This window comes from Salvelinus fontinalis, chromosome 11 (assembly GCF_029448725.1).
Source record: "Salvelinus fontinalis isolate EN_2023a chromosome 11, ASM2944872v1, whole genome shotgun sequence".
NCBI classification, from domain to species: Eukaryota; Metazoa; Chordata; class Actinopteri; order Salmoniformes; family Salmonidae; genus Salvelinus; species Salvelinus fontinalis.
The window spans coordinates 1,544,148-1,567,558 of NC_074675.1; the positions used below are offsets into that span (position 1 = coordinate 1,544,148).

At 51.3% G+C, this 23,411-nt stretch overlaps 1 protein-coding gene across 5 annotated transcripts in view; it reads left to right on the top strand.

Annotated features, from left to right (window-relative positions):
• Window positions 1-23,411, top strand: part of LOC129864865 (TBC1 domain family member 15-like) — an 87,778-nt gene that overhangs the window by 21,428 nt on the left and 42,939 nt on the right. For all 5 annotated transcript variants that reach the window (XM_055937157.1, XM_055937158.1, XM_055937159.1 and 2 more), the window contains exons 6-7: window positions 4,935-5,037; window positions 15,195-15,395. In XM_055937157.1, coding sequence (XP_055793132.1) covers window positions 4,935-5,037; window positions 15,195-15,395 — 304 coding nt within the window. The remainder of the gene's footprint in view (window positions 1-4,934; window positions 5,038-15,194; window positions 15,396-23,411) is intronic.

Here is a 23,411-nt window from a genome sequence, read left to right on the forward strand (position 1 = left end):
AATGTGGAGTAGTAATGTAGCTGTCCTCTGGCTGTGGTTCAATGTGGAGTGGTAATGTAGCTGTCCTCTGGCTGTGGTTCAATGTGGAGTAGTAATGTAGCTGTCCTCTGGCTGTGGTTCAATGTGGAGTTGTAATGTAGCTGTCCTCTGGCTGTGGTTCAATGTGGAGTTGTAATGTAGCTGTCCTCTGGCTGTGGTTCAATGTGGAGTAGTAATGTAGCTGTTCTCTGGCTGGTTCAATGTGGAGTGGTAATGTAGCTGTCCTCTGGCTGTGGTTCAATGTGGAGTTGTAATGTAGCTGTCCTCTGGCTGTGGTTCAATGTGGAGTTGTAATGTAGCTGTCCTCTGGCTGTGGTTCAATGTGGAGTAGTAATGTAGCTGTCCTCTGGCTGTGGTTCAATGTGGAGTAGTAATGTAGCTGTCCTCTGGCTGTGGTTCAATGTGGAGTAGTAATGTAGCTGTCCTCTGGCTGTGGTTCAATGTGGAGTAGTAATGTAGCTGTCCTCTGGCTGTGGTTCAATGTGGAGTAGTAATGTAGCTGTTCTCTGGCTGGTTCAATGTGGAGTGGTAATGTAGCTGTCTGGCTGTGGTTCAATGTGGAGTAGTAATGTAGCTGTCCTCTGGCTGTGGTTCAATGTGGAGTAGTAATGTAGCTGTTCTCTGGCTGGTTCAATGTGGAGTGGTAATGTAGCTGTTCTCTGGCTGTGGTTCAATGTGGAGTGGTAATGTAGCTGTTCTCTGGCTGTGGTTCAATGTGGAGTAGTAATGTAGCTGTCCTCTGGCTGTGGTTCAATGTGGAGGGGTAATGTAGCTGTCTGGCTGTGGTTCAATGTGGAGTGGTAATGTAGCTGTGGTTCAATGTGGAGTGGTAATGTAGTCATCCTCTGGCTGTGGTTCAATGTGGAGTAGTAATGTAGCTGTCCTCTGGCTGTGGTTGGCTGTGGTTCAATGTGGAGTAGTAATGTAGCTGTCCTCTGGCTGTGGTTCAATGTGGAGTAGTAATGTAGCTGTCCTCTGGCTGTGGTTCAATGTGGAGTAGTAATGTAGCTGTCCTCTGGCTGTGGTTCAATGTGGAGTAGTAATGTAGCTGTCCTCTGGCTGTGGTTCAATGTGGAGTAGTAATGTAGCTGTCCTCTGGCTGTGGTTCAATGTGGAGTAGTAATGTAGCTGTCCTCTGGCTGTGGTTCAATGTGGAGTAGTAATGAAGCTGTCCTCTGGCTGTGGTTCAATGTGGAGGGGTAATGTAGCTGTGGTTCAATGTGGAGTGGTAATGTAGCTGTCCTCTGTCTGGTTCAATGTGGAGTGGTAATGTAGCTGTGGTTCAATGTGGAGTGGTAATGTAGCTGTCCTCTGTCTGGTTCAATGTGGAGTGGTAATGTAGCTGTGGTTCAATGTGGAGTAGTAATGTAGCTGCCCTCTGGCTGCGGTTCAATGTGGAGTGGTAATGTAGCTGTGGTTCAATGTGGAGTGGTAATGTAGCTGTGGTTCAATGTGGAGTGGTAATGTAGCTGTGGTTCAATGTGGAGTGGTAATGTAGCTGTGGTTCAATGTGGAGTGGTACTGTAGCTGTGGTTCAATGTGGAGTGGTACTGTAGCTGTGGTTCAATGTGGAGTGGTAATGTAGCTGTGGTTCAATGTGGAGTGGTAATGTAGCTGTCCTCTGGCTGTGGTTCAATGTGGAGTGGTAATGTAGCTGTCCTCTGGCTGTGGTTCAATGTGGAGTGGTAATGTAGCTGTGGTTCAATGTGGAGTGGTAATGTAGCTGTGGTTCAATGTGGAGGGGTAATGAAGCAGGACTTTCATTTCATAATAGCAGTTTGACAGTGGCATTTCCTTCACTCTGTAATTTCTGCAATTTCTATGGGATTAATGATTAACCAGTTGGAGCAATCAAAACCAGTGTTCTGAACTATTATTTATACCAAACGTTTTAGGGTCCATACAGATGGGCCACACAGCTCCATAGGCATGTTTATCTTTTCATCATCCACTACACAATAAGCTATATTTTCACAAACATCTTCAATCTCTAACTTGACTACAATAAAGAACAATGACTAGTGTTTGACTTTGAAAAAGGTTTTAAAGAACAGCAAGGCAAGCTTACACATTGTTCATTTAATTTGTAGTAAATGCTTTTAGCTAGATTCTTTTACATCCACTGGTTCACAAGATGACCGCTTGGTTTGCTGGGTTATGGAAGTACCATACTATAATAATTTTCCATTTTTAAAATGGACAAAAATAAAATTTCTCAGGCAAGAATTCCCTGGGAGGGATCTAAGTGAGGAGGGGAAAACAGAACTAGCTTTTATTGGCAGAGAGGTTTGGAACTCTCTTTGTTATTGGTCTATTAACCAATCTACCGCATTGTGACGTCACCATGGAAAGCCGAGACTCCCGCCCATGCCAACCTGCTGGTCCTGTGGATAGGTTGTTTTCAACGGGAAACGATCAGGAAATAAAACTGATCACATGTTTTCACTCTTTTACAGTGTTAGTTTCATCAGCTCTTGTACAATATGATATAAAACATCAGTTGTACGATATAAAACACTGGATTTGAACCACACTGGGCCTTTCAAACAACACAAATGACAATTCATTCAAATGTCTACCTTCCATATATAGCAAGATAAATGTATAGCTAGCTGGCTAATGTGAGCTAGTCGGATAGCTTGTTAAATAGCGATTTTCGTAATTTAACTTAATGACAACAACAAAAATGCATAATCGTTGCTCAATACATTAACATATACCTGTTAAATGTACATAATTATTTGCATGATTTGTTATGAAGTTATAATTACGCATTTGATTCCATCCTAGTATAGGAATACTGATCCACAGATAAAAGGCCATTACTATCAGCTTTCATTTGTAATCAACCTTTTTCCCAAATATCAATTAGGAATGTTTCCATGTCACTGAATTGGCACCAGGAGTCTGGAGGAGTTACAGAATGACCTTCCTATTGTTCTTCACTGTGTAATCCTCGACCCGCCTGTCTCTGTCCTCATTTTCTCTCCTGGCCGGAGTGAAAATAGGCCACCCGTTATACCCCTATAAATGGCACCTTATTCCCTATGAAGTGCACTACTTTCTAAAGTACTTTTTAGGGAACGGGTTTGTCGTTTGAGACGGAGCCTCACTCTCTCCTCTGCTTTTAATGAGCCAAACTGAGCACAGTTGATGTTTATTTTAAATAACTCTGAATATTAAAATCACAGAGTATATTACAGCTGGCAGAGGTTTTTAATGAGTTGCACGCCTTAATAACTGTGTAGTTGGTTTTCTGGGGTTGCAGGACTATTCAAACAAGCTAATTAACTCTGCATCACACTACTGTCACAAATGTGACCCTATTCCCTATATAGTGTACCTCTTTTTCCAAGAAGTGCACTATAAAGGGAATAGGCTACCATTTTGCCAGATGGCGTTTTTTTATATTTGTTTATTTTTCATTAGCATCATTGCTAACGGCTACAGAAAGTGGTAGACAAACGGGCACACACAGACAGGGGCGTTCCTGTGTCCTGGCCTCTTCAGGAAGTTGCAGGAATTTATTCATCACTGACTTATCTTGTTCATGTTTTATGATCATTTTGGGAAGATTATGGAATTTTCTAGAAGTTCAACACATTGTAGCTGATGTCCTACTAGCTTCAACTCATTTAGGTGATGTCCTACTAGCTTCAATACATTGTAGGTGATGTCCTACTAGCTTCAATACATTGTAGGTGATGTCCTACTAGCTTCAATAGTTAAATGTTTTAATATTGTTGAATTGCGTTTTAATGTCTGGATTCCGTGATCCCGTTCTCCACAACGCAGATCTTTGTAGGGCCCTACATTTGGGACGCAGCCCCTGTCTGAACCCACTGTATATGATATGCATAACACTAGTCACTGAGCCTACCTACTATAGTACAGGGATGTTACTGAACTAAGCAGACAGTGTTTCCCCGTGCTACGCCCCGATGTGAAGCAACCATTGTCAGACCTGGTGTTTTTTTTTACCTGTTACATGTTTAGTCTGTTAAGAGTCACTATTCAATTTCCATGAAAAATCAATGGAGCTCTTCAATAATTCATGGAGGAACAAGTCCTAGTTGGTATCATCTTAACCATAGAAAAGACTCTCCCCACGTCCCAAATGGCAGCCTGTTTCCTATATAGTGCACTACTTTTGACCAGAGCCCTGTGGACTATAAAGGGAATAGGGTGCCATTTGGGACAGTACCACTGGCTGTGGGGCTGTTAGCACTAGAAGTAGTCTACTCCACACATCAGCCAGACACTAACACACAGTTAAGTTCTGTGACTTGTAGTAGTCTACAGGGTGGATCTGACTACAGCTTAGTGAAGGACTGTTATGGGCTTCTGTAGTAGTCTACAGGGTGGATCTGAGTACAGCTTAGTGAAGGACTTCTGTAGTAGTCTACAGGGTGGATCTGAGTACAGCTTAGTGAAGGACTGTTATGGACTTCTGTAGTAGTCTACAGGGTGGATCTGAGTACAGCTTAGTGAAGGACTGTTAAGTGGTTGTCACAATATTGGATTCTGTAGTGGCAGAATCCAATACTGGACACGCTTGTTCCCTGAGACCAGAGACCCAACTTTCACTGGGGGCGTGGGATTTTATCATTTGGAATGTAATTCAAAAAGAAGCAAAAGTGTGCTTTAGGACCGTGCGGATGCCTCCGAGTGGTCGGGTAGGCTGTTTGGAGTGGAAAAATAATTGTCACCCCCCCCCCCCCCCCACTTCTAAAACCAAAGTTGCTCCCCTGAAACCACCGACTCCTGGAGCTTCTCTTCCAGACTAGTCTCATGATGAGTCCATGATACAGACACTCTGAAGATTTAACTTTCCTCCTCTATTCTCTGTCATATCTCACTAATTCTAATTTCTTTCTTTCTGTCCTCCCCATTAGGTCTACCACAGATGCCTCTCTCCTCCAGGTCAGCCCCCAGAGCAGAGCTATGTCCCAGTCCTTTGAGAACCTGCTAGATGATGCCACCTTCGGACTTATTACGGTACAACCGGCACACCCTAGTGTACACCTGCCTCCTCACACCCTAGTCTACGCCTGCCTCCTCCTCACACCCTAGTCTACGCCTGCCTCCTCACACCCTAGTGTACACCTGCCTCCTCACACCCTAGTCTACGCCTGCCTCCTCACACCCTAGTCTACGCCTGCCTCCTCACACCCTAGTCTACACCTGCCTCCTCACACCCTAGTCTACACCTGCCTCCTCACACCCTAGTCTACACCTGCCTCCTCACACCCTAGTCTACGCCTGCCTCCTCACACCCTAGTCTACGCCTGCCTCCTCACACCCTAGTCTACGCCTGCCTCCTCACACCCTAGTCTACACCTGCCTCCTCACACCCTAGTCTACACCTGCCTCCTCACACCCTAGTCTACACCTGCCTCCTCACACCCTAGTCTACGCCTGCCTCCTCACACCCTAGTCTACACCTGCCTCCTCACACCCTAGTCTACGCCTGCCTCCTCACACCCTAGTCTACGCCTGCCTCCTCACACCCTAGTCTACGCCTGCCTCCTCACACCCTAGTCTACGCCTGCCTCCTCACACCCTAGTCTACGCCTGCCTCCTCACACCCTAGTCTACACCTGCCTCCTCACACCCTAGTCTACGCCTGCCTCCTCACACCCTAGTCTACGCCTGCCTCCTCACACCCTAGTCTACGCCTGCCTCCTCACACCCTAGTCTACGCCTGCCTCCTCACACCCTAGCCTACGCCTGCCTCCTCACACCCTAGCCTACGCCTGCCTCCTCACACCCTAGCCTACGCCTGCCTCCTCACACCCTAGTCTACGCCTGCCTCCTCACACCCTAGTCTACGCCTGCCTCCTCCTCACACCCTAGTCTACGCCTGCCTCCTCACAGCCTAGTCTACGCCTGCCTCCTCCTCACACCCTAGTCTACGCCTGCCTCCTCACACCCTAGCCTACAACTGCCTCCTCACACCCTAGCCTACGCCTGCCTCCTCACACCCTAGCCTACGCCTGCCCCCTCACATCCTAGCCTACGCCTGCCCCCTCACACCCTAGTCTACGCCTGCCTCCTCACACCCTAGCCTACGCCTGCCTCCTCACACCCTAGCCTACGCCTGCCTCCTCACAGCCTAGTCTACGCCTGCCTCCTCACAGCCTAGCCTACGCCTGCCTCCTCCTCACACCCTAGTCTACGCCTGCCTCCTCCTCACACCCTAGTCTACGCCTGCCTCCTCCTCACACCCTAGACTACGCCTGCCTCCTCCTCACACCCTAGTCTACGCCTGCCTCCTCCTCACACCCTAGTCTACGCCTGCCTCCTCCTCACACCCTAGTCTACGCCTGCCTCCTCCTCACACCCTAGTCTACGCCTGCCTCCTCACACCCTAGTCTACGCCTGCCTCCTCACACCCTAGTCTACGCCTGCCTCCTCACACCCTAGTCTACGCCTGCCTCCTCACACCCTAGTCTACGCCTGCCTCCTCACACCCTAGTCTACGCCTGCCTCCTCACAGCCTAGTCTACGCCTGCCTCCTCACAGCCTAGTCTACGCCTGCCTCCTCACACCCTAGTCTACGCCTGCCTCCTCACACCCTAGCCTACGCCTGCCTCCTCACACCCTAGTCTACACCTGCCTCCTCACACCCTAGTCTACGCCTGCCTCCTCACACCCTAGCCTACGCCTGCCTCCTCACACCCTAGTCTACGCCTGCCTCCTCCTCACACCCTAGTCTACGCCTGCCTCCTCCTCACACCCTAGTCTACGCCTGCCTCCTCCTCACACCCTAGTCTACGCCTGCCTCCTCACAACCTAGTCTACGCCTGCCTCCTCACAACCTAGTCTACGCCTGCCTCCTCACACCCTAGTCTACGCCTGCCTCCTCACACCCTAGTCTACGCCTGCCTCCTCACACCCTAGTCTACGCCTGCCTCCTCACACCCTAGCCTACGCCTGCCTCCTCACACCCTAGTCTACGCCTGCCTCCTCACACCCTAGCCTACGCCTGCCTCCTCACACCCTAGCCTACGCCTGCCTCCTCACACCCTAGCCTACGCCTGCCTCCTCACACCCTAGTCTACGCCTGCCTCCTCACACCCTAGTCTACGCCTGCCTCCTCACACCCTAGTCTACGCCTGCCTCCTCACACCCTAGGGTACACCTGCCTCCTCACACCCTAGTCTACACCTGCCTCCTCACACCCTAGTCTACATCTGCCTCCTCTACCCTAGTCTACACCTGCCTCCTCACACCCTAGTCTACATCTGCCTCCTCTACCCTAGTCTACACCTGTCTCCTCACACCCTAGTCTACGCCTGCCTCCTCACACCCTAGGGTACACCTGCCTCCTCACACCCGAGTCTACACCTGCCTCCTCACACCCGAGTCTACATCTGCCTCCTCTACCCTAGTCTACATCTGCCTCCTCTACCCTAGTCTACGCCTGCCTCCTCACAGCCTAGTCTACGCCTGCCTCCTCACACCCTAGTCTACGCCTGCCTCCTCACACCCTAGTCTACGCCTGCCTCCTCACACCCTAGGGTACGCCTGCCTCCTCACACCCTAGGGTACGCCTGCCTCCTCACACCCTAGTCTACACCTGCCTCCTCCCAGCCTAGTCTACACCTGCCTCCTCCCACCCTAGTCTACGCCTGCCTCCTCACACCCTAGTCTACGCCTGCCTCCTCACACCCTAGTCTACGCCTGCCTCCTCACACCCTAGGGTACGCCTGCCTCCTCACACCCTAGTCTACGCCTGCCTCCTCACACCCTAGTCTACGCCTGCCTCCTCACACCCTAGTCTACGCCTGCCTCCTCACAGCCTAGTCTACACCTGTCTCCTCACAGCCTAGTCTACACCTGCCTCCTCACAGCCTAGTCTACACCTGCCTCCTCCTCACAGCCTAGTCTACACCTGCCTCCTCCTCACAGCCTAGTCTACACCTGCCTCCTCCTCACACCCTAGTCTACGCCTGCCTCCTCACACCCTAGTCTACGCCTGCCTCCTCACAGCCTAGTCTACGCCTGCCTCCTCACAGCCTAGTCTACGCCTGCCTCCTCACACCCTAGTCTACGCCTGCCTCCTCACACCCTAGCCTACGCCTGCCTCCTCACACCCTAGTCTACGCCTGCCTCCTCACACCCTAGTCTACGCCTGCCTCCTCACACCCTAGCCTACGCCTGCCTCCTCACACCCTAGTCTACGCCTGCCTCCTCCTCACACCCTAGTCTACGCCTGCCTCCTCCTCACACCCTAGTCTACGCCTGCCTCCTCCTCACACCCTAGTCTACGCCTGCCTCCTCACAACCTAGTCTACGCCTGCCTCCTCACAACCTAGTCTACGCCTGCCTCCTCACACCCTAGTCTACGCCTGCCTCCTCACACCCTAGTCTACGCCTGCCTCCTCACACCCTAGTCTACGCCTGCCTCCTCACACCCTAGCCTACGCCTGCCTCCTCACACCCTAGTCTACGCCTGCCTCCTCACACCCTAGCCTACGCCTGCCTCCTCACACCCTAGCCTACGCCTGCCTCCTCACACCCTAGTCTACGCCTGCCTCCTCACACCCTAGTCTACGCCTGCCTCCTCACACCCTAGTCTACGCCTGCCTCCTCACACCCTAGTCTACGCCTGCCTCCTCACACCCTAGGGTACACCTGCCTCCTCACACCCTAGTCTACACCTGCCTCCTCACACCCTAGTCTACATCTGCCTCCTCTACCCTAGTCTACACCTGCCTCCTCACACCCTAGTCTACATCTGCCTCCTCTACCCTAGTCTACACCTGTCTCCTCACACCCTAGTCTACGCCTGCCTCCTCACACCCGAGTCTACACCTGCCTCCTCACACCCGAGTCTACACCTGCCTCCTCACACCCGAGTCTACATCTGCCTCCTCTACCCTAGTCTACATCTGCCTCCTCTACCCTAGTCTACGCCTGCCTCCTCACAGCCTAGTCTACGCCTGCCTCCTCACACCCTAGTCTACGCCTGCCTCCTCACACCCTAGTCTACGCCTGCCTCCTCACACCCTAGGGTACGCCTGCCTCCTCACACCCTAGTCTACACCTGCCTCCTCCCAGCCTAGTCTACACCTGCCTCCTCCCAGCCTAGTCTACACCTGCCTCCTCCCACCCTAGTCTACGCCTGCCTCCTCACACCCTAGTCTACGCCTGCCTCCTCACACCCTAGTCTACGCCTGCCTCCTCACACCCTAGGGTACGCCTGCCTCCTCACACCCTAGTCTACGCCTGCCTCCTCACACCCTAGTCTACGCCTGCCTCCTCACACCCTAGTCTACGCCTGCCTCCTCACAGCCTAGTCTACACCTGTCTCCTCACAGCCTAGTCTACACCTGCCTCCTCACAGCCTAGTCTACACCTGCCTCCTCCTCACAGCCTAGTCTACACCTGCCTCCTCCTCACAGCCTAGTCTACACCTGCCTCCTCCTCACAGCCTAGTCTACGCCTGCCTCCTCACACCCTAGTCTACGCCTGCCTCCTCACAGCCTAGTCTACGCCTGCCTCCTCACAGCCTAGTCTACGCCTGCCTCCTCACAGCCTAGTCTACGCCTGCCTCCTCACACCCTAGTCTACGCCTGCCTCCTCCCACCCTAGTCTACGCCTGCCTCCTCCCACCCTAGTCTACGCCTGCCTCCTCACACCCTAGTCTACGCCTGCCTCCTCACACCCTAGTCTACGCCTGCCTCCTCACACCCTAGTCTACGCCTGCCTCCTCACACCCTAGTCTACGCCTGCCTCCTCACACCCTAGTCTACGCCTGCCTCCTCACACCCTAGTCTACGCCTGCCTCCTCACACCCTAGTCTACGCCTGCCTCCTCACACCCTAGTCTACGCCTGCCTCCTCACACCCTAGTCTACGCCTGCCTCCTCACACCCTAGTCTACGCCTGCCTCCTCACACCCTAGTCTACGCCTGCCTCCTCACACCCTAGTCTACGCCTGCCTCCTCACACCCTAGTCTACGCCTGCCTCCTCACACCCTAGTCTACGCCTGCCTCCTCACACCCTAGTCTACGCCTGCCTCCTCACACCCTAGTCTACGCCTGCCTCCTCACACCCTAGTCTACGCCTGCCTCCTCACACCCTAGTCTACGCCTGCCTCCTCACACCCTAGCCTACGCCTGCCTCCTCACACCCTAGCCTACGCCTGCCTCCTCACACCCTAGCCTACGCCTGCCTCCTCACACCCTAGCCTACGCCTGCCTCCTCACACCCTAGCCTACGCCTGCCTCCTCACACCCTAGCCTACGCCTGCCTCCTCACACCCTAGTCTACGCCTGCCTCCTCACACCCTAGTCTACGCCTGCCTCCTCACACCCTAGTCTACGCCTGCCTCCTCACACCCTAGTCTACGCCTGCCTCCTCACACCCTAGTCTACGCCTGCCTCCTCACACCCTAGTCTACGCCTGCCTCCTCACAGCCTAGTCTACGCCTGCCTCCTCACACCCTAGTCTACGCCTGCCTCCTCACACCCTAGTCTACGCCTGCCTCCTCACACCCTAGTCTACGCATGCCTCCTCACACCCTAGTCTACGCCTGCCTCCTCACACCCTAGTCTACGCCTGCCTCCTCACACCCTAGTCTACGCCTGCCTCCTCACACCCTAGTCTACGCCTGCCTCCTCCTCCCAGCCGGCCTCTATACTGTCTCAGGGTTCTCAGAACAATTCTGCTGTTATTTTAATGAGTTTGTTCTGAGCAGGGCAGTGACTTAATGAGAGCAGCACATTTTGTTGGTTTGTTTCATGAGGCCTCTCTGAAAGCCTGGGTAGGAGAAATGGCACCCTATCCCCTTTATAGTCCATAGGGCTCTGGACTAAAGTATTGCACTATATAGGGAATAGGGCTCTGGTCTAAAGTAGTGCACTATATAGAGAATGGGGCTCTGGTCTAAAGTAGTGCACTATATAGGGCTCTGGTCTAAAGCAGTGCACTCTATAGGGAATATGGCTCTGGACTAAAGTAGTGCACTATATAGGGAATAGGGCTCTGGTCTAAAGTAGTGCACTATATAGGGAATAGGGCTCTGGTCTAAAGCAGTGCACTATATAGGGAATAGGTCTCTGCTCTAAAGTAGTGCACTATATAGGGAATAGGGCTCTGGTCTAAAGTAGTGCACTATATAGGGTGCCATTTGGGGCGCAGTCTTGCTCTGAATAGGGGAGAACTGGGTAATAAAGGATGGGGATTACAGGGGGGGGGGTTACATGCTCTGAATAGGGGAGAACTGGTTAATAAAGGATGGGGGTTACAGGGGGGGGGGGGGTACATGCTCTGAATAGGGGAGAACTGGGTAATAAAGGATGGGGGTTACAGGGGGGGGGGGGGGGGTACATGCTCTGAATAGGGGAGAACTGGGTCATAAAGGATGGTGGTTACGGGGGGGGGGGGGGGGGGGGGGGGGTTACATGCTCTGAATAGGGGAGAACTGGATAATAAAGGATGGAGGTTACAGGGGGGGGGGGGGGGGTACATGCTCTGAATAGGGGAGAACTGGGTCATAAAGGATGGAGGTTACAGGGGGGGGGGGGTTACATGCTCTGAATAGGGGAGAACTGGATAATAAAGGATGGAGGTTACAGGGGGGGGGGGGGGTACATGCTCTGAATAGGGGAGAACTGGGTAATAAAGGATGGGGGTTACAGGGGGGGGGGGGTACATGCTCTGAATTGGGGAGAACTGGGTAATAAAGGATGGGGGTTACAGGGGGGGGGTACATGCTCTGAATAGGGGAGAACTGGGTAATAAAGGATGGGGGTTACAGGGGGGGGGGGGGGGTACATGCTCTGAATAGGGGAGAACTGGGTAATAAAGGATGGGGGTTACAGGGGGGGGGGGGGGGGGTACATGCTCTGATTAGAGGAGAACTGGGTAATAAAGGATGGGGGTTACAGGGGGGGTACATGCTCTGATTAGAGGAGAACTGGATAATAAAGGATGGTTACAGGGGGGGGGGGGGGTACATGCTCTGAATAGGGGAGAACTGGGTAATAAAGGATGGGGGTTACAGGGGGGGGGGGGGGGGTACATGCTCTGATTAGAGGAGAACTGGGTAATAAAGGATGGGGGTTACAGGGGGGGGTACATGCTCTGATTAGAGGAGAACTGGATAATAAAGGATGGTTACAGGGGGGGGGGGGGGTACATGCTCTGAATAGGGGAGAACTGGGTAATAAACTTTGTACGCCATCAGCACCAGGCTACATGGCCGGCAGACAGAGGGAATAGTTGGCAGGAGTTGTTTTTAGGTCGCCTCAGGGACTTTTAATTGCTTATCATTTATCTATTGTCCTTCTCGTTGACATTTTGACTCTTGTAATACAAATCTTTTTCCTGTTTGAAATATAACCTCCGTCAGCGCAGGTCTTAGTGTTGTCCTTTATAATTAACAGTGGGCCGTGCCTCTGCTCTCGCCAAACCAACCGGGACACGTTTTTAACGGCGTCTGGTAATGCGTTGTGGGCAGATAACAGGCCTGACTGTAGTGGCACATTGTTTTAGATCCCGACTGCACGTTATGGAATAGCAGCGACATCTCATAGACATTAGGTTGGCTGCCGAGGCTGAGTGAGAGTACTGTACTCATAGACATTAGGTTGGCTGCCGATGCTGAGTGAGTACTGTACTCATAGACATTAGGTTGGCTGCCGATGCTGAGTGAGTACTGTACTCATAGACATTAGGTTGGCTGCCGAGGCTGAGTGAGAGTACTGTTCTCATAGACATTAGGTTGGCTGCCGAGGCTGAGTGAGAGTACTGTACTCATAGACATTAGGTTGGCTGCCGAGGCTGAGTGAGAGTACTGTACTCATAGACATTAGGTTGGCTGCCGAGGCTGAGTGAGAGTACTGTACTTATAGACATTAGGTTGGCTGCCGAGGCTGAGAGAGTACTGTACTCATAGACATTAGGTTGGCTGCCGAGGCTGAGAGAGTACTGTTCTCATAGACATTAGGTTGGCTGCCGAGGCTGAGTGAGAGTACTGTACTCATAGACATTAGGTTGGCTGCCGAGGCTGAGTGAGAGTACTGTACTCATAGACATTAGGTTGGCTGCCGAGGCTGAGAGAGTACTGTTCTCATAGACATTAGGTTGGCTGTCGAGGCTGAGTGAGAGTACTGTACTCATAGACATTAGGTTGGCTGCCGAGGCTGAGTGAGAGTACTGTACTCATAGACATTAGGTTGGCTGCCGAGGCTGAGTGAGAGTACTGTACTCATAGACATTAGGTTGGCTGCCGAGGCTGAGAGAGTACTGTTCTCATAGACATTAGGTTGGCTGTCGAGGCTGAGTGAGAGTACTGTACTCATAGACATTAGGTTGGCTGCCGAGGCTGAGTGAGAGTACTGTACTCATAGACATTAGGCTGGCTGCCGAGGCTGAGTGAGAGTACTGTACTCATAGACATTAGGCTGGCTGTCGAGGCTGAGTGAGAGTACTGTACTCATAGACATTAGGTTGGCTGCCGAGGCTGAGTGAGAGTACTGTACTCATAGACATTAGGTTGGCTGCCGAGGCTGAGTGAGAGTACTGTACTCGTAGACATTAGGTTGGCTGCCGAGGCTGAGTGAGAGTACTGTTCTCGTAGACATTAGGTTGGCTGCCGAGGCTGCCTGGCTGAGTGAGAGTACTGTACTCCTAGACATTAGGCTGGCTGCCGAGGCTGCCTGGCTGAGTGAGAGTACTGTACTCCTAGACATTAGGCTGGCTGCCGAGGCTGAGTGAGAGTACTGTACTCATAGACATTAGGTTGGCTGCCGAGGCTGAGTGAGAGTACTGTACTCATAGACATTAGGTTGGCTGCCGAGGCTGAGTGAGAGTACTGTACTCATAGACATTAGGTTGGCTGCCGAGGCTGAGTGAGAGTACTGTACTCATAGACATTAGGTTGGCTGCCGAGGCTGTGAGAGTACTGTACTCATAGACATTAGGTTGGCTGCCGAGGCTGAGTGAGAGTACTGTACTCATAGACATTAGGTTGGCTGCCGAGGCTGAGTGAGAGTACTGTACTCATTATCATTAAGGTTCACGGTGCCTCCCTCCCCGGCCCAGCCTCCTCTCTCTCTCTCCTGCCCAATATCAGTATTACAGGAGCCATTTAGTAAAGCAGGGATTGTGGAGGAGAAGCTAATGAGCCTTGACTTGCTAATTCCGTTGGGTGGTCTCTCTTCACAAAGGGGTTAACGCTGCTGGAATATTGTTTTCTAATGCGACTCTTAAAAAAAATCCAATTGCAAAGATGAATGAGCAGCGTCTCAGCCGGCCGGTAACCAACGGCAGGAGAAATGGATTGGCCTCTTTTCTCAAGTCTTTGATTCTTGTCGTACTTTTGTAGCGAGAGAATAAAAAAAAAATGAGGCCTTGAAAAGCATTAGTTTTCTTGGTGATGTGATATTGTAGGCTTTTACTTCTTCATAGTCAGAGTACGCAGTCTGGAGAGTTGGAGGTGTTTCAGGCAGCGGGGGGGTCTGGGGATGGTACTAGGTTGGGAGTCTGAGATGATGACCTGTTGTGCTCTCGAGATGCTTTCTCCGTTGCTTTTGATGAAAATCAAAAGTTCAAATGTGCAATAAGTCATCTAGCTGTGGGCACTTCCAAAGGTAACATTTCACACCTGTGATGAGGTGAAAATAGCGTAGCTAAAATAAGCTCTTGTCCTCTTAAAGTGCTTATAATGAGACGGCAGCTAAAATACATCTGTCTGGTGCCACAGCGTTAACAATGACCTCCTTCATGACCCCTGTCATCTCTCTCCTTCTCTTCTCCTCCTCTCCATCTCTCCTCCTCCTCTCCTTCTTCCCCTCTCTCCTTCTTCTCTCCCTCTCTCCTTCTCTCACCTCCCCTCTCCTTCTCCTCTCCCCCTTCTCTCCTCCTCCTCCTCCTCTCTCCTCTCCTTCTCCTCCTCTTCTCTCTCCTTCTCCTCTCTCGTCCCCGCAATCCTCTTCCTTTTTCCTTTCTCTCTCTCTCCCCTGTTCCGCTTTACTCCCTCTCTCCCCCAATCAACTGTCTCTCCTCCTCTCCTCCTCTCCTCCTCCTCTCCATCTCTTCTCTCCTCTCTCCCCTGTTCCGCTTTTACTCCCTCTCTCCCCCAATCAACTCTCTCCTTCCTCTCTTCCCATCTCCCCCTCTTACTCCCACCTACCCAACAGAGGTTTTCTCAGGACCCAGTCACCACTACGCTGGGTGGTTTCTCCAAGGTGACCAACTACCTGTTTGATGCGTTCCGGGGTCCAGACACGGAGCTACTGCAGCAGAGGCCCGTCGGGGAGGTGGCTGACCTGCTGAATGAGTCCATACCAGGACTGGACATCAACCAGCTGGAGGAACCAGGCTTTGAGGTTATCACCAGGGTGAGTCAGAGTAGACACTGGGAATGAACGTACATACTCTAACACACACACACATACTGACACACACACACACACACACACACACACACACACACACACTGGAACTGGAAAATGGCGCCGGAAGAAATGGCAGCAGTATTACAGGCGCCCAACCAATTGGGCATTTGTGTTTTTTTCCTGCGTTATTTGTATCTTACGGCAAATAAGAGCTTTTGGATATCGGGACAGCGATCACTCACCTCGGATTAGACAAAGATTATTTTCTTCAACAAGCAGACGCACAGGACATTCTCCGAACACCCGACAAGGCCAACATCCCCGTTATTTGCAAGAGGAAGAGACGCAGGTACAGAGGACACAGAGCGGGATGCCTTGTAAGGATCCGCAGAAGGTGCGTGGGAAAGCTGCCGTTACCGTAAATATTACTCGCCAACGTGCAATCATTGGACAATAAATTAGACGAGGTACGATCATGAATATCCTATGTTTCACGGAATCGTGGCTGAATGACGACATGGATATTCAGCTAGCGGGATACACGCTGCACCGGCTAGATAGAACAGCACACTCTGGTAAAACGAGGGGTAGGGGGGGGGTCTGTGCGTATTTGTATACAGCTGGTGCACGAAATCTAAGGAAGTCTCTAGATTTTGCTTGCCTGAAGTAGAATATATTGTGATAAATTGCAGGCCACACTACTTGCCTAGAGAGTTTTCAGCTATACTTTTCGTGGCTGTTTATTTACCACCACAGATGCTGGCACTAAGACTGCACTCAGTCAGCTGTATAAGGAAATAAGCAAATAGGAAACCACTCACCCAGAGCCGGTGCTCCTAGTGGCCGGAGACTTTAATGCAGGGAAACTTAAATCAGTTCAACCAAATTTCTATCAACATGTTAAATGTGCAACCAGAGGAAGAAAAATTCTAGATCACCTGTCCTCCACACACAGAGACGCGTACAAAGCTCTCCCTCGCCCTCCATTTGGTAAATCCGACCACAACTCTATCCTCCTGCTTACAAGCAAAAATTAAAGCAGGAAGCGCCTGCCATTTGGGACAGCTGCCTGCCATCCAGGACCTCTACGCCAGGCGGTGTCAGAGGAAGGCCCTAACAATTGTCAAAGACCCCAGCCACCCCAGTCATAGACTGTTCTCTCTAGTACCACATGGCAAGCGGTACCGGAGTGCCAAGTCTAGGACAAAAAGGCTTCTCAACAGTTTTTACCCCCCAAGCCATAAGACTCCTGACCAGGTAATCAAATGGCTACCTGGACTATTTGCATTGTGTGCCCCCCCAACCCCTCTTACGCTGCTGCTACTCATAATCACTTTAACTATACATTCATGTACATACTACCTCAATTGGGCCGACCAACCAGTGCTCCCGCACATTGGCTACCCGGGCTATCTGCATTGTGTCCCGCCACCCGCCAACCCCTCTACGCTACTGCTACTCTCTGTTTATCATATATGCATAGTCACTTTAACCATATCTACATGTACATACTACCTCAATCAGCCCGACTAACCGGTGCCTGTATGTAGCCTCGCTACTTTTATAGCCTCTCTACTGTTATTTTTCACTGTCATTTTACTGTTGTTTTTATTTCTTTACTTATCTATTGTCCACCTAATACCTTTTTTTTGCAGGTTAGAGCCTGTAAGTAAGCATAGCACTGTACGGTCTACACCTGTGTTCGGCGCACGTGACAAACTTTGATTTGATTTGACCTGTCTTGCAGATAAAGACAGGCTTAGGAAACGCATACAGGTGATCTCACCGTGTTTAACGTCTCCAGAACCACATCAATATGACCTACTGTAGTAATCTGTGAAGCACGGCTGCTTACTGCCTAGTGCCCACCTGTCTCACTGGCTAGATGGGACTCTCAGCCAGGACCCGAGCAGACTGGCTAGGTGGGACTCTCAGCCAGGACCCGAGCAGACTGGCTAGATGGGACTCTCAGCCAGGACCCGAGCAGACTGGCTAGATGGGACTCTCAGCCAGGACCCGAGCAGACTGGCTAGATGGGACTCTCAGCCAGGACCCGAGCATACTGGCTAGATGGGACTCTCAGCCAGGACCCGAGCAGACTGGCTAGATGGGACTCTCAGCCAGGACCCGAGCAGACTGGCTAGATGGGACTCTCAGCCAGGACCCGAGCAGACTGGCTAGATGGGACTCTCAGCCAGGACCCGAGCAGACTGGCTAGATGGGACTCTCAGCCAGGACCAGTGCAGACTGGCTAGATGGGACTCTCAGCCAGGACCCGAGCAGACTGGCTAGATGGGACTCTCAGCCAGGACCAGTGCAGACTGGCTAGATGGGATGCTCAGACAAAGTTCCCTTTTTCCTCACACAGACACAGCTCTACCGTCTGTCTCCATTAAACCAGGAGGTTGTGTTAACAGCCACCCAGTTCCTCTCTAATTGCCTCTCTGTTTTAATTAGAAGAGACCCTCTGCTCTCAGCGTTGCCAAGGCAACCTGCTCTGCTAGCTAGCCTCTCCTCTCCACAGGTGTGGTTGAGTGTGACGTTGGATGACATGTGCTTTGCTAAACATAGGAATAGTCACCACACACAACCCACTCAGTGGAATGGCACCCAGAGTGGAACGGCAAAATGTCACACTCGCTGTGCTTCTCAGAAACGGCTGGAAATGAGAAATCCACTTAAATATTGTTTGAACTTTGTTTCTCGGTAGGCCTGTAGGACAGAGTGGGGACATCGGTAGGGCCTGTGGTACAGAGTGGGGACATCGGTAGGGCCTGTGGTACAGAGTGGGGACATCGGTAGGGCCTGTGGTACAGAGTGGGGACATCGGTAGGGCCTGTGGTACAGAGTGGGGACATCGGTAGGGCCTGTGGTACAGAGTGGGGACATCGGTAGGGCCTGTGGTACAGAGTGGGGACATCGGTAGGGCCTGTGGTACAGAGTGGGGACATCGGTAGGGCCTGTGGTACAGAGTGGGGACATCGGTAGGGCCTGTGGTACAGAGTGGGGACATCGGTAGGGCCTGTGGTACAGAGTGGGGACATCGGTAGGGCCTGTGGTACAGAGTGGGGACATCGGTAGGGCCTGTGGTACAGAGTGGGGACATCGGTAGGGCCTGTGGTACAGAGTGGGGACATCGGTAGGGCCTGTGGTACAGAGTGGGGACATCGGTAGGGCCTGTGGTACAGAGTGGGGACATCGGTAGGGCCTGTGGTACAGAGTGGGGACATCGGTAGGGCCTGTGGTACAGAGTGGGGACATCGGTAGGGCCTGTGGTACAGAGTGGGGACATCGGTAGGGCCTGTGGTACAGAGTGGGGACATCGGTGGTACAGAGTGGGGACATCGGTGGTACAGAGTGGGGACATCGGTGGTACAGAGTGGGGACATCGGTGGTACAGAGTGGGGACATCGGTGGTACAGAGTGGGGACATCGGTGGTACAGAGTGGGGACATCGGTGGTACAGAGTGGGGACATCGGTGGTACAGAGTGGGGACATCGGTGGTACAGAGTGGGGACATCGGTGGTACAGAGTGGGGACATCGGTGGTACAGAGTGGGGACATCGGTGGTACAGAGTGGGGACATCGGTGGTACAGCGTGGGGACATCGGTGGTACAGCGTGGGGACATCGGTGGTACAGCGTGGGGACATCGGTGGTACAGCGTGGGGACATCGGTGGGACAGCGTGGGGACATCGGTGGGACAGCGTGGGGACATCGGTGGGACAGCGTGGGGACATCGGTAGGGCCTGTGGGACATCGGTAGGGCCTGTGGGACAGCGTGGGGACATCGGTAGGGCCTGTGGGACAGCGTGGGGACATCGGTAGGGCCTGTGGGACAGAGTGGGGACATCGGTAGGGCCTGTGGGACAGAGTGGGGACATCGGTAGGACCTGTGGGACAGAGTGGGGACATCGGTAGGACCTGTGGGACAGAGTGGGGACATCGGTAGGACCTGTGGGGACATCGGTAGGACCTGTGGGACAGAGTGGGGACATCGGTAGGACCTGTGGGGACATCGGTAGGACCTGTGGGGACATCGGTAGGACCTGTGGGGACATCGGTAGGACCTGTGGGGACATCGGTAGGACCTGTGGGACAGAGTGGGGACATCGGTAGGACCTGTGGGACAGAGTGGGGACATCGGTAGGGCCTGTGGGACATCGGTAGGGCCTGTGGGACAGCGTGGGGACATCGGTAGGGCCTGTGGGACAGCGTGGGGACATCGGTAGGGCCTGTGGGACAGAGTGGGGACATCGGTAGGGCCTGTGGGACAGAGTGGGGACATCGGTAGGACCTGTGGGACAGAGTGGGGACATCGGTAGGACCTGTGGGACAGAGTGGGGACATCGGTAGGACCTGTGGGGACATCGGTAGGACCTGTGGGACAGAGTGGGGACATCGGTAGGACCTGTGGGGACATCGGTAGGACCTGTGGGGACATCGGTAGGACCTGTGGGGACATCGGTAGGACCTGTGGGGACATCGGTAGGACCTGTGGGACAGAGTGGGGACATCGGTAGGACCTGTGGGACAGAGTGGGGACATCGGTAGGTCCTGTGGGACAGAGTGGGGACATCGGTAGGACCTGTGGGACAGAGTGGGGACATCGGTAGGTCTGTATCACCTCCTGGTTCTAAAAACAATCTTGGTGTTACTGTAATAGAGAACGTGTTCTCAGTAATCAATATATGAATAATACATAGTGCACTTTTATTTATTATTCATATGATTACTGTTATTATTAAACCTCATGTGGAACGGGCAGGCTGTAATAATATATGCTGTGAGGCAGCAGGTAGCGGTTAAGAGCGTTGGGCCAGTAACAGAAAGGTCGCTGGTTCCAATCCTCGAGCCGGCAAGGTGGACAAATCTGCCGTTCTGTTGTTGAGCAGCGACGATGTGGATTAATGCCCCCCACCTCTCTGATTCAGAGGGTTAAATGAGGAAGACACATTTTGGTTGATGACATTCAGTTGTACAGCTGACTAGGTCTCCCCTTTCAACATCAGGACTGTTTTCCTCAACTGTCTACGTATCCCCTATCCCATTTAGCAGATGCTTTTATCAAAACAGACTTATAGTCGTGTGCATACATTTAACATATGGGAGGCTCCAGCGAAAATCTAACCAACGACCCTTGGCATTGCAAGCGCCATGTGTTCTCAATCTACCTGGATTAAATAAAGGTTTATACATTATTTAAATAGATCTGTGGTGAGTATATAAATTAGACCTCTTTCTCTCGCGCACACACACACACACACACACACACACACACACACTTGTATTGGCTGATGATGCAGAGTGTAACCTCAGAGTCGCGGAGGAATGCAACGCACGCCAGATTGTTTTTAATTAGATTTTGATTACATGACCCTCCTGGCTGGCCACTTTATTACCTTGTGGAAATCATTAGAAAAGAGGGAGGACGATCAATAGTGTAAATATGCTGCTTTACCTTTTAAAACAACCTCTGTATAAAGAGCCACACTATACGAAGTTGATCAGATATGCAGCCTTGAAGGTCCCCAAGAACACAGTGGCCTTCATCATTTATTAAATGGAAGTAGTTTGGAACCACCAAGACTCTTCCAGGAGCTGGCCGCCCCGGCCAAATTGAGCAAATGGGGGAGAAGGGCCTTGGTCAGGGAGGTGACCAAGAACCCGATGGTCACTCTGACAAAGTTCCACGGTTCCAGACGGACAACCATCTCTGCAGCACTCCACCAATCAGGCCTTTATGGTAGAGTGGTCAGACAGAAGCCAATCCTCAGCACATGACAGCCCGCTTGGAGTTTGCCAAAAGGTACGTAAAGGACTCTCAGACCATGAGAAACAAGATTCTCTGGTCTGATGAAACCAAAATTGAACTCTTTGGCCTGAATGCCAAGCATCACGTCTGGAGGAAACCTGGCACCATCCCTACGGTGAAGCATGGGGATGGCAGCATCATACTGTGGGGAGGTTTTTCAGCGGCAGGGCCTGGGAGACTAGTCAGGATCGAGGGAAGGATGAACGGAGCAGAGATCCTACAGAGAGATCCTTGATGAAACCTGCTCCAGAGCACTCAGGACCTCAGACTGGGGCGAAGGTTTACCTTCCAACAGGAGGACTCATAAGCACACAGCCAAGACAATGCAGGAGTGTCTTCGGGACAAGTCTCTGAATGTCTGAGTGGCACAGCCAGAGCCCAGACATCTCCTGGAGAGACATGAAAATATCTGTGCAGCGACGCTCCCCATCCAACATGACAGAGCTTGAGAGGATCTGCAGAGAAGAATGGGAGAAACTCCCCAAATACAGGTGTGCCAAGCTTGTAGCATCATACCCAAGAAGACTCAAGGCTGTAATCGCTGACAAAGATGCTTTAACAAAGTACTGAGTAAAGGGTCTGAATACTTATGGAAATGTGAAATGTCAGCGTTATTTTTAAATAATAAAAAAATACAAAAACTTGTTTTTGCTTTTTCATTATGGGGTATTGTGTATAGATTGATGAGGGGGAAAAAATGATATAATCCATTTTAGAATAAGGCTGTAATGTAACAAAATGTGGAGAAAGTCGACGGCTCTGAGTACTATCTGAATCCACTGTATGTAGAAGCTTCGTGGACTCTCTCTTGTGCTGTTTATACAACCCACACCTTCAGCAAAATATTTTCACAGACATGAGAAAAGTTATTCCTAAATCTCTTCCTAGTTATTTTCCAATGAAGGCTTAACAAAATAGTGTTATATTGTGTATTAGCTGGCTGGATGTTGGACAGTTATGGTGCTGCATGCATGCACACACACACGCGCACACACACACACACATCCCTGCTTATCACAAAGCTCATGAATTATTGACTCCTATTTACAGTCCATCCTCCCCCCCCCCCCCCCTCTTATCAGCCCTGTCCCCATGGAAACAGTTCTCCGCTTCGTAGCTTAGGCTTTAGTTAGTCTGTCTTTCTTCCTGGCTGAATCCGCTTCTTCTATCTCTCTGAGCAGAACTGTTCAATTGACTTAAGTGGCTGAAATGAGGACAGAATGTAGTAGGTACTGTACCAGGCTGTTGGCCTGGCAAACAGAACATCACACAGCTGTCAATTGGACATGTGTGTGTGTGTGTGTAGGCTAGTGCTGGACACAGTTTTATATATGACGCACACACACACACATTAGAAATAGTGTTTTAAATGATTTCCATTTAAAACGGCCACAACATAACGAGTGGTCCAGCCAGAGCTTGGGGTTCTGTTCGATTTCAATGGGGTCGTGACCCTCATGACTTGGACTTGACACCCCTTATCCTGTCTCTCTCTTTCTCTCTCTCTCTCTCTCTCTCTCTCTCCTCTCTTTCTTCCTCTCTCTCTCTCTATCTCTCTCTTTCTCTGTCTCTCTCTCTTTCTCGGCTTTATTGGCATGGGAAACATATGTTAACATTGCCAAAGCAAGTGAAATAGATAAACAATTTACAGTAAACATATGTCTATAAACAGTGTTGTAATGATGTGCAAATGGTTAATACTGAAAGGAAAATAAATTAACATTTTAATATGGGTTGTATTTACAATGGTGTTTGTTCTTCACTGGTTGCCCTTTTCTTGTGTCAACAGGTCACACATCTTGTTGCTGTGATGGCACACTGTGGAATTTCACCCAGTAGATATGAGAGTTTATCAAAATTGGCTTTGTGGATTTGTGTGATCTGAGGGAAATATGTGTCTCTAGTATGGTCATACATTTGGCAGGAGGTTAGGAAGTGCAGCTCAGTTTCCACCTCGTTTTCTGCAACTGTGTACTCACTGTTTAGGGCAAAATAGTGTTCTAGTTTGCTCTGTTTTTTTGTTAATTACTGGACACAGTGAAAATAGTCATCTTTTTGTTTTCTCATGATTTGGTTGGGTCTAATTGTGCTGTTGTCCTGGTGCTCTGTGGGGTCTGTTGGTGTTTGTGAACAGAGCCCCAGGACCAGCTTGTTTTCTATGGTGTCTCTATAGCCAGGCTATGGTCACTAAGTCTGACCTTCC